The sequence below is a fragment of the Anomalospiza imberbis genome, chromosome 1 (assembly GCF_031753505.1).
Source record: "Anomalospiza imberbis isolate Cuckoo-Finch-1a 21T00152 chromosome 1, ASM3175350v1, whole genome shotgun sequence".
NCBI classification, from domain to species: Eukaryota; Metazoa; Chordata; class Aves; order Passeriformes; family Viduidae; genus Anomalospiza; species Anomalospiza imberbis.
Genome location: NC_089681.1, coordinates 90,841,730 through 90,853,177, shown reverse-complemented (window position 1 = coordinate 90,853,177; position 11,448 = coordinate 90,841,730). Strand labels below are relative to the sequence as shown.

The 11,448-nt window shown below is 36.8% G+C and overlaps 1 protein-coding gene across 2 annotated transcripts in view; it reads right to left on the bottom strand.

Moving 5' to 3' along the window:
* Positions 1–16: 16 nt before the first annotated feature.
* KDM1B (lysine demethylase 1B) overlaps positions 17–11,448 on the bottom strand; it is a 26,027-nt gene continuing 14,595 nt past the window's right edge. For both annotated transcript variants that reach the window (XM_068199706.1, XM_068199697.1), the window contains 9 exons: positions 9,748–9,919; positions 8,784–8,911; positions 7,232–7,363; positions 6,764–6,838; positions 5,792–5,908; positions 4,814–4,939; positions 3,217–3,339; positions 1,155–1,307; positions 17–606 (listed from right to left, as the gene is read on the bottom strand). In XM_068199706.1, the coding sequence (XP_068055807.1) occupies positions 523–606; positions 1,155–1,307; positions 3,217–3,339; positions 4,814–4,939; positions 5,792–5,908; positions 6,764–6,838; positions 7,232–7,363; positions 8,784–8,911; positions 9,748–9,919 (1,110 nt within the window). In that variant the 3' untranslated portion in view covers positions 17–522. The remainder of the gene's footprint in view (positions 607–1,154; positions 1,308–3,216; positions 3,340–4,813; positions 4,940–5,791; positions 5,909–6,763; positions 6,839–7,231; positions 7,364–8,783; positions 8,912–9,747; positions 9,920–11,448) is intronic.

The window sequence follows — 11,448 nt, the reverse complement described above, 5'->3', positions numbered from 1 at the left end:
AAAAGTAATAGTTGAGTTCCTTCCTACATTAATCCTAGATTTTTTTCTAGGCTATTCAGGCTCTTGGATCCAGTTTGAACTCCTATGAGCATAATCAACCTGAGAAGCACAGTTAGTAGAAAATTCCCATATCATTACTAACTGCCAGCATTTTTAATGCTGTATATTAACTTAGTCTTGTTTTAATCTGACCTTCTGAAATGAAGGTTCACAATAGCATGACTTGAGCCATACAGAAGAGGACTCTTGACAAGAGTTCTCTTAGTTAAGCTGTGGCCGATGATTCCAATGTCACTCCTGCTAGTAATACCTTAGCTGGAAAAAAGCCCCCAACAATATGTATCATCAGGGCCTAAAAATGGGGTGGGGGAGAAAGAGGAAAAGGAAGATGAAGACTTTATCTTCAGGTACCATATACTATTCAAGTACCACGTAGGAAAAAGGCAGCAATAGGAAATTTGAAAATAGTTTTACCCACAGAAATCAATTAAAAATATATTTAGAAACACAAAATTTCAGTACTTAAAATGCTGCTATTTTGCTGGCTTCTCGAACCCCACTCAAGTAAGCTCCTGTAACGGTCTGAGGAAAGTGCCTATTTGTGGCCTGTATTTAAAAAAAAAAAAAAGAGAGAGAGAAAGAAAAAAAGTCAATTGTTTCTAAAACTAATAGTACAAAATTTTAGTTATAAGATCAGATTTGTTTTCCTTAAGCATATACCTACATTTTTAAAAGCCATGGGAAACTCCTTAGAAAGAACATTAAAGGAAACACTCAAGATTTTTAGCAACTTCAAAACTTGCAAGCAAGTCAGCTACAAAAGCAGCAGTCTGTTCTGCTATCTGCACTTTAGTGGGGCAGTTTAAGTTCTGCCCCAGTACAGAATGCACCCTACACCATCATGGTGCATTTTTTATGTTACCCACAAATGGAGTAACAGAAAGACAATTTGAAGAAAAATTCATTTTACTCCTGACCTGAAATATTTGGCAGACTTCCCATGCCCAGTAATAATATGAATAGACAGTGTTCTGCGTCAAAAATCATTAGCATATTTACATAACAGTATTTGTATACTACCTCTACATTAATGGTGTTGGGTAGCAAGAGATGATCTTTTATAAGAAACTGCTCTCAGTAACAAAGATGCTTACCTCACCAGCAAAAAAGACTTTTCCTTGTATATCTTCAGCTATCATGTCGTAAGCTTCACCGCTGCCCCCTGTTTTCACAAAGCTGTACGCCATCTGCAGCCAAGGGTCATTGCTCCATCGAGTAACAAAAAACTTCACTGGGTCAGGAACCTCCTGCATAATCAAAATAGAAGTCAAACACTGCAAAGAAAGGTTCAGAATTGCACAGCTTTTTCTCAAACAGTTTCTAGTAATCTTTGGAGTATTTAGATATTAAGATACAGATTAGATCACATTCCAGAATTAAATTCCTTTATTTTATTACAGTACTAACCACAAAAATAATTTTGTTTGCTAGACTCGCCTGATGCCTGAAACATTACAGCTGCACTATTCTGAATGCAACAGATCTGTATATTGTAATAGACTGAGAAATCCACAAGAAAAAAATCCCCTTAAAACACATATACACATACTCTTGTAAACAAATACAATACTGATACTGTTCAACATGTGCGTATGTATAATGTAAGCAATTTTTGGTTACATAATGTCTTGGGTAGGCATAATGCTTGTTACATCTAGCTTGTTAAATCTCAAAATTCAATTTTTATTTTGGAGATAATTTTATTCCAATGGATAAATAAGATGATTTATCTAAGATCAGAAAATGAGCTGTCTTGAAAACTAGGTTCAGGGAGAAAACAAAAACCAGGAAGTCAGCGTCTGGCTGAGCCACGACAAGTAATACTGTGTATTCTTTGTCACATTGCAGCATGCAAATTCCACAAATTTCTACCAAAAAGAGCCTGAGTAACACTTGTATGAAGGCTTAGTCAACTACAGCTGTGTCTTACTCTGAATGAGCTCATGACAAGTGAACAGAAGCAGCTTGGCTTTCCTCTTGCACAAGGTCTGGTATCGACAGATAAAATCCATTCAGGCAGCACATGAGAAACTCAAGCTCAAGCAATCAAAACAAGGACCAGCCAAATATGAGAAGTTTTTGGATGTCCAGGAAGTAGCTCTGGTACACCCCTGAAGCTATTTTGTCTTTGAAAATCCCACTGCATCATCCTCAGGTGACTGAAATTCACAACTGCTGCAAATCATGGAGACAGCCATGAAAATCACTCTTCTGGACCAGAGTGGCACTGAAACCAAAGACCCATTTGCTGCATTTTCATGAGATCAAGATAACAGGTATGTGAACTTCCACTGCATGGGGTTCTAGTAACAATAAAGCCATTACCAAATGTATGTTTCTAGGAATAGTTGAGTTTTAAGATACTGAAGTTCTTCCATGATCATTAATCCTAACATTAGAACCATCAGTAAAACTTGAGAGATCACCCCTGAACACAATCATTCCTGGGGATCTAACTGTCCTAAGTAAATTAACTGAGGCATTATTGTCTCTAGAGTGGAATGCAAATAACATTGCTAAGAGATAGTGTTTTGCTTTCCCTGATTTTCCTATTAGATTTTATCCTAATGATGATCTGGGTGAAGGAAAAAAGGTAGAAATGTTTATCCCCAAGACAGCTGAGAAAGGATTGTTAGTTACTAGCAAAGAAATGGATTGGATTGGTTTGGGGGTGTTGTAATTTCAGTTGCCCTGGCATGGCAGAAGTCAGAAGTCAATCAAATTCATCTAGCTTAAAGATCTTATCGCATATGAGAAGTGGCGATGAGCAGAAAAAAAATGACAGCTAAGTAAGAAGTATGTTTTCTGTTACCTGCCTAAAGTACTGCTTTTAATTAATTTTGCTTTTTAAAAGCATTTTAAAGGATGATAGTTAATTTCTATTTTTCACTTATATACTACTGTCCTTCAGAGAGATCTACAATATTTCAATATACATTTTTCACACAAGAGACCAAAAATTGTGATTTTTAGTATGTCTCAAAGAAAACCTATTCCCTGAAACTGAGAAGAAAAATAGTTTTAAATGTCAAAGGTCTGCCTATACATCAGAAAATACTACATTTGAAGCCTTGAAGTACTACATAGGAAAGCTTGTCACCAGAAAGCTTCTGGTGACAAGTTAATTCATCTCTTAATAAAAGAGGCTTCTCTTACCTGCTCCTTAAACAGCTCTCGGAGTACAGTCATACACTGTTGCAGTACTTGTTGATCATCTAAACTCTTAATGGTTGTCACAGCATCTCCGGTGACCACTGACATTAAAATGCTTTCTTTGCCCTAAAAACAAGACTTTATTAAGTATTTAATAAACAGTCTCTTTTAATTGGTATTGCAAAGATATTTTCAGCTGCAAAGCAGCTGTTGTTCTAGAGAAAAGTGGGTTTGATTCCTTGGAACAAAGGGTGCATAATATACAGTATTTATGCTCAAATTACTACATCTTCTGATGCCTTGTTCACAGATCTGTTACAGTCAGCTCCTTGTACAACTTGCTGAATTCACTGAACACTTCCCATCTACCTACTTAAAGGCTGTACCCCAAAAAAATTACATTGATAGCGTTATTCTTTGTACACCCTCTTAAGCTTCAGTTTCATGCCAAACTTTCACCTCAGCTGTACTCCATTTTCAAAATGTGGTGACAGAATCTATTTAAATACTAGTTAGATATGTTTTTGATTAGACCAATACTAGGTTCCTACCAGCAGATTTTGGACCAAAAAATGAAAGGTCACATCTACTGGTATTTTTTTTCAGTTCATGACATCTGCTAGCCTGCAGAAGTTTTAGAGGTGAAGTGGTGGAGTAAGGAAGAGCACACAGGTTCTGAGTGCCTTTAAATAACTCTGCCTCTCTTGTTTATATAACGTAATAATTCTTCTGTTACTAACTTTAATAGCTAGTAGAGAATAGCTATCAAGCAAATTAAGCTTTATATGTAGGGTCTCTGGACAGCACCAGCACACTGAACCTCTTGTAGCACGAGTTTAAGAGTACTGTAGACAACTCATTCAAGCAAAATTGTATACAGGTACAAATCAGGCAGTAACAGAGCACAAATGTCACAGGATGGTTTCCTTTTGGAGTAAGACATCAGGTTACAAAATGGCCTTTTAATTGCTGCCAAGTAGTAAGCAGCAGTTGTAAAAGTATGAAGAGGTACAACATAAATGTGTAATGTATCTGCTTGGAACTGGCAGGGAAGACAAACGTGATGTCAATCCACTGGTTTGAATTTGCTTTGAAATTCATGAGTACGAAACTGACCCTACAGATCTCAGTTTCATGCAGAACTTCATGTTTGTCTTTTCTTCTGCTAATCTAAATAGTTATTCAGACTACTGCAAGCCATTAAGCATTAGTAAGTCAGCATGATCCTTTTAACAGGATTTTTAGCTGATTTAATAAGGGAACAGAGTCCTAAACTGGAAGTGACGAATAGCCTTTTTCCCACATTAGCAGATTTATAGTAAAGTATTACAGCCTTGTCTTCAGTAGAGATTGAGAATGTACTTGCTTGTATATTAGTCTGTATCCAAACAATGAAAAACTTTCCCATTTATTACAACAAAATATTGATGAGCTTTAGCTAGATAAATAACACTGCTTCCACCGCTTTTAATAGTTACAGATGTGGTGGGGCGGGGGGGGTGGGAAGAAGAAAGATTTTGTTGTGCAGTAATTATTGCACCTAGATTTGAAAGTCAGCTTATGAAGGGCCAAGAGAAAACACAGTTGGCATATATCATACCTCTGGATCCATGTCATAGAAGACACTAAAGAGCCCACGTAGGGTGGAATTGGGTGGAACATGACCAAAAAAATCCGCTCCTTGAATTTTACTGTCCCAAAATCTATATGGAAACTGCAAGGCAATCTAGAAAGATATAGAAAAATGGTATTTAAGCATTTCATAGCACACAACTCATAACAGGATATGGTATATGTTCCTCTAATCGATTTTCCTGTTTCCACTCATTTAGATACTGCTCTTCCTATGAGTGGGTCTCAACAGAGAATATATGAACCTGTCCTCCGAGGGGGACAGGCAAAGAAAAAAAAATGCTGATTTCATAAATTGCAAATGTACAGAATATCAAATCCACAATGGAAGTAATTGTGTAAAATGCTAAAGAAATTCAGATTTTTTTTTTAAAAACCTAATGTATAACTTAAATGAGCGTCATCCTGTATTTGGAGTTTCTTAATCTTGTCTTTAAATTTCAACATTGTCTTAATCCTGTTTCTGGAATTACTTTGTTACTGTTTTGTTCAAAGCACACATCTTACTGGGGAGCTTTTCAGGAGAGGCTGTGTTTTTGTATTGGGAAAGGGTAGGAGATTTTACAGTGGTCCAACACACAATTTTCGGTGTTCTTTGCAAATACTTTATTAATTTACTAGGTTAAAATGACCTGAAATAAATACAATATTGGAATTCTGCAAGATCCAAGACCATCTTGAATCAAAATTAATAACAAAATATTTATGCCATGAAATTCTTCTACAAACAGTTTCTTTAAAAATGCCATTAAGTTGTGAAATCTAAGAAATAGAAATACATGTGATCCCTGATAACATTTTGCTCTCCTGGGCTACTGTATACAAGTAAAACATAAATTTATGTTTCTGCATCATAAACCCTGATAAATACACTGTAAAAGCAACAGGGACAAAACAGACAATGTTTCTATGAAAAGAAAATTAAAGATAATACGAAATCACTTACTTTCTCAATGACTCCCGCTCCCAAACTATTAATGGCTTTAATTTTTTTTTCTGATAGTGGAGGATTAAACTGAATGGCATTTTTCTGAAGAAGGGCCAGTGGTACAGTCACTAATACCTGAAAGAAATAGCTACAATCACAAAAGTACCAAAACCTGAATACATCACTTAATCCTCACAGCATCATCCTAAGTCTCTTGGATTATGCTAGTAGGATGCAGCATAGTAATGCACCAGACATTTCTAGATTAGTGTCTGGTTTTAGTTCCCATTAATGGGAAACACATGCCTTCCATTCAGGTGAGAACAGATCCCACAGTTCACTGATCTTAAGTCATAGTCTGATGAACTGCTTGCATCACAGTGGCTAACCATGCTACCAATACTTCAGTAAACAATAGTCAATGGCTCTCAGATTAACAAAACTGTCTGTTTGAAATCAGACATAGATAGTCAGTGATTTGGTTTGAATTCCTTCAGAGATTCCTTCTCTTTAAAATACACTCAGTAACACTGTTGATGTCAATCCAAACTTTATCAAGTTTACATATAATTTTAAAAATTACTGAAAGCTAAATTACTCAGCATGAAGAAGGTGGGGATACAAGGAATGAGAGAGGCTGAGAAACAGGGGTTGTCAAATGCTGGAAATTTTAACATGATACACATGCTAAGGGGGGTAAAGCTGAGCAGGAAATGGAACTAGATAACACAAATGCCACTTCAAAGACCAGATAAAAATCTATTTGCTTCACATTTTTAGTACTACCCTTTATAGTCCTTAGTTTTTCAAATCAACTCATACTCAGATCTCAAGCATGCTCACCAAATAAAGGCCATTAAAATACATGAGTATTCATCTTTGAATGGGGAGAAAATGGACTAAATAGTATTCTAAGAGAAAGAAAAGAAAAAAAAAAGGACATGTACTGTTTGTTCTCTAAAATTCTCAGTCTTGAAGTATACTTGGTACCTTTTGTGTTGTCCACACTTTTCCATCTGCAGTAGTGATCTGCACTTCTTCACCAGAATAGTCAATACTCTGAACCTGTTGAAAGACACATTGAGAGACTGTACTACAAAATGTACATGTGCAATGCAAATTCCAGCAAGAATAGCTAAAATAGCACTGGTCAGCAATCTAGAAAGTGACTAACACAAATTTCCAGAGAAATCTTGAAAGACAAAAAATAGCCTTCATAAATCCAAAAAAGAAAAGTCATCGTGATTTTAACATGTAAGATCATCATATCATAATATTTAAGTACTGATAGTCCTCAGGGAGAATTTCAGAAATGTTGAAATTGTCCTCTTTGTTCTTTTTAAAGACAAATTGAAACAGTCACAGGCACAGATTCGCCTGGTCACAAAGAATACAAATATGACTGGGTGTTTCAAAGCAATCCAAGACAGGCACTGCATCAACGTTTTCCAGACTCACTGGGAAATTCAGCCGGATGTCCAGCCCTTCTGCCAACTTATCAATCACAGTTGAATATCCCACAGTTAGAAGAGTGTGATCTCCAGCAAACTGGGCAAAAAATTCATTGTGGTCCCACGAGCGTGCAGATACCTGTAGACAGAACATAACTGTCTGTTTCTACTGGCAAGGGGACATGGGTACTATGAAAAGTTTAGAATAAGCCACCCTAGCCCCTTTGCAACTGGGAAAAAGAAAAGTGTATTAGCAGAATTTATGGCAATGTTGACAAAATAAAAATGCTTATTTACCTAATGCTAGTATACAACATATGAATTACTGGATTAAGAAAAGTCATAACACGGGTTGGTCACTAGCAGGGAATTTATGGTTCTGCTTAGTAGAGAAAACAAGGATAATAGGACAAATATCCAGGTGAATTGCAGTGTATTTATTTCTGTATCTAGCAAAGTAATCAGATTTTACAGCCTTAGGACTTCATATAAAAATGGAAATAGCTTATTTCCCAAAATGAAGAGGAAAATAAGACACAGAAAAACTCCAACTCAATGGAATTTTTCTCTCACTTTGGTGGTTGTTCCATGATACCTTTCATTGACCTTGTCCTCCAGCCTCTACAACCTTATAGTTAATAAAGCAGTGGTATTTGCACTGAGCAATTGCCACTTAGTAGTGAAAAATCTGAAACAATTCTCGAACTACTATTCAGATGCATGAAATCAATCACATTTTGATTTTAAAACTGAAGGCAAGGTAGATTTTTGCATCTTTCTTAATTCCCCTGGGTGCTTATGGAATATGAAAACTTGACCTATCAAAATATTTTCCAGTGACTGCTCTGGTATAGCATTATCTTGCAGATTTTTGTTATGTTCTTGTGTGCTTCTCAGTTCAGATTTGTGCATGTGTACATATCAGTCAGCTGTCCCGCTGCTGTAGTACAATTGACAATAAATGTCTTTAAATGTAGCAACAGGACTGAGTAAACAATACACTGCCAACAACATGATACTTTTGTATTTCCTGGAGCTGCTTGGCTAAAACAGAAGTCAGGAGGGCAGCCAAGTATCAAGTAGCCAAGAGAGTACCTAGGAGTGGTGAACTGGGGCTCACCACGGTGGGCTGGAACACTGTAGGAGTCAAATGCCTTTTATTCTCAAAATACGTAGCAGGGTAGAGAAATACCTCAGTTTCTAAACAGAACTGAGAAGCAGAAGTCACACCCAACATCTGAGGAGGAGTAACTCTTCTGTGAATTGTATCACCCAGCATCTCAGCAAAATGCCCAGCTCCCTTCTAGCCATCTACTCTCAACTTCTGCTTAAAGGGCATCTCACTGGAAGCACATCAGAAACTCCCATCAGATTAAATAAGGCAGTGTTGGAGTCAGTGTCTCAGTGCTTTCAAACAACAGGTTATGGGCGTAGGAATAGTCAGGATAGTTGATTCTTCCTCTAGGGCCATAGAGTGGATCAGGTGATTTCTCGGTGTTACTTCCGACTCTGTCTTCTGTGAAGCTCAGTCACTTCAGAACAGAGCTGTCAAAACTCACCTGAGAGAGATTGCTGCCACAGGCATATTCCAAATTACTGAGATGGAACTGTAGTACTTTTTCTTCCAGCTCACTGAACTGGATACCAGACTCCTGAATAAAGGCTTTATAGATCTCTTGTATTTTTTCTGTGAAAGAACACATTTAAAATAAGAATATATGATAATTTGTCAGAAGTGCTACTGCATTTCAACATGCTGCTCCCTGGATCACAAGATTTTCATGCTTATTGCTAATTTGTACCAAGATGTTTTTCTTCTCACAGAAAAAAAAAAAAAAAAAAACAAACCAAAAAAAACAAAACCACAAGACCTTTCCAGTGACAGAGTACAGCTTTGTTGTTTACTCATAGGTTTCTGAGTGAGACAGGAGAGAAATTAATTGTTTAGCTATTATCAATATACAGCTGAAGATTTCAGGTAAAATACACTTTAAAATAATGGAGGATCCTTGCAAATAAATCCTGATTAATTTTTACAAAATCAAAGAACTGAGAAATTTAATCTAGGGTTCACTGAAGAACATAGGAGTTACTAATTCTGTCTTACAGAATCCATGCTGAAGAGATTTGGGAGGCAGACATTTCTGAGCAAGTTTATTTTTTGCTGTTGAGTTTGCAAGCTGTGAGTGTGGTGGGAGGCGTTACCAATAGAGATGGGACTATTCTTGCCAGCAGAAGGCTTTGATCAGGCTCTTTTTTAGGCAGATTAGTCAACAAGTGTAAGAGCTAAGTCTAGCTATGGCCTGCTTCAGCCAGAAGCTAGTCTTCTGAACTGATATTGACACTAGTTATACTGAAAAAGCTACCTCATGAAAACAAGGTACAATATCAGAAATATCTGCTGGATTTAAGGTCTGATGGACAGCCATACACTTCTAAAAATGTCTGATGTAAGTGCCAATTTAATATAGAACTTTATGAACACAGCCAACATCTTCACTCTGCAGTACATGTCTCACTTACCACCAAGAGGAACATCTTGATGTTGGGTTTTATCTTTTCTCCACTCAGAGACGACATCTAGGATGGCATTGAAATGAAAGTCCATACGTTTATCAATAGTGGGATCTGTTATCCTTCCGCCTTCCTGGATCAAGTCACATTTCTCCCCTAGTTTGTGCATTTTAATGCCAAGCTTAAGAAAAAGACATTTTATTGCTTTTTTAAGTATAGAAAAACTACAGCACCCAGCCTGCTCAAAGTTACTTAACCTGAGTGCCTCACATTTAAATGATACCATTTAAAAACATCAACAACTTTTGTCAGAGTAACTCTTGCACTCTTCAAACTGGAATACCAACAATCCTTCTACCTGTTAATTGTCCACAAATTGGTTTTTTCCCACTTTTTCATCCTTTCCGTTATTGGGGATTCACAAAAACTTCCTCTGGAACTTTCCTGTCAGGCAAGGGCTAGTACAGAAATTTAGTCTGGTAATCAAACATGATGAACCAGTCTCCTTTATTTCTACCTCAATTTATTTTCTAAGTCACAATTAAAATCAGTTACTTTCTACAACTTTCTGGTATCTGAGGCCCAAACAGTTCCCTAAATTCAGGAATTGACATGATATTGCTTGCCAGTTAACCACCAGTGTTATTAACAACCAATCAAAGAAAGAAATTATTTGGAATTAAACCTTGCTTTGCTTGTCTAACCTGCATCAAAAACACAACCGAGCTAAATTCAAATGAAGATGGTTTTGCATTCTACAGCATCAGTCCAGAAAAAATAGCACAAATATAGTGCTAATTTCTTCCTAGGGCCTTGTTACTTAGGGCATGCTCCAGTGTTTTTCACACATCCTCCCATCTCTCTGATCTTAAGATACAGCTGTATTTTCAATGAAAAATTACATTAAATGACCACAAAGGGATGAGTATCTGAAGTGTATCCAGAAATCACTGTTCTCCATTTCATAAATAAAACATGATTTAAAAAAATAACTAGAATTTCTTCATGGCACTATAGGGCACTAAACAATTAAAACAGCATGGGCTGGATTTGCATGTGTCTCTGAGCAAAACCCATACTCAGATTCCACATGGAGAAATTCAGATTCCTACCTCCAAAAAATCAAAACCAAACCAGCAAGTAATAAGAATTTTTAAAGAAATTGAACTGCAGCATGTTTGCATCAGTAGCAATTTAGTTGTTAGACATGTTAATATTAACTTGTGCAGAATTTAACTAGAAATATCAAGAGGCAGCAAAGGCAAATCCATCACAAAAGCAGTTGCCTCCCACAGTAAAGCCTTTCTCAGCCCTAAGGAAAGCTGCTGGGGACTTTTTATGTTACTATCTCTAGAAAAGAGGAAAAAATGGTTTCTGTCAGGATCTGTGATATTTAGATGCTCCCGAGATTGTAGAAAGTCTCTGTCTTTCAGCCCCGCTGCCAAATAAGGAATCATAATTCATCTGTGCTGGTTTTCAAAGTTGTTTATTTCTTCTTATCTAAAATATTTTCTCTCTGACCTGCAGCAGGTCTGTCTTGCAGGACAGTGTGCGGGGCTCTGCCCCTCAGTGGGATGTTACAAACATTATATGCTAAAAAATACATGTGGTACATTTACAATAATGTGCCAATACCTATCACCCATGTTGAACAGTGTGTCCCCAGCCTAAACCAATAGAAAAATGCCAACACCACAGTGAAACATGGAG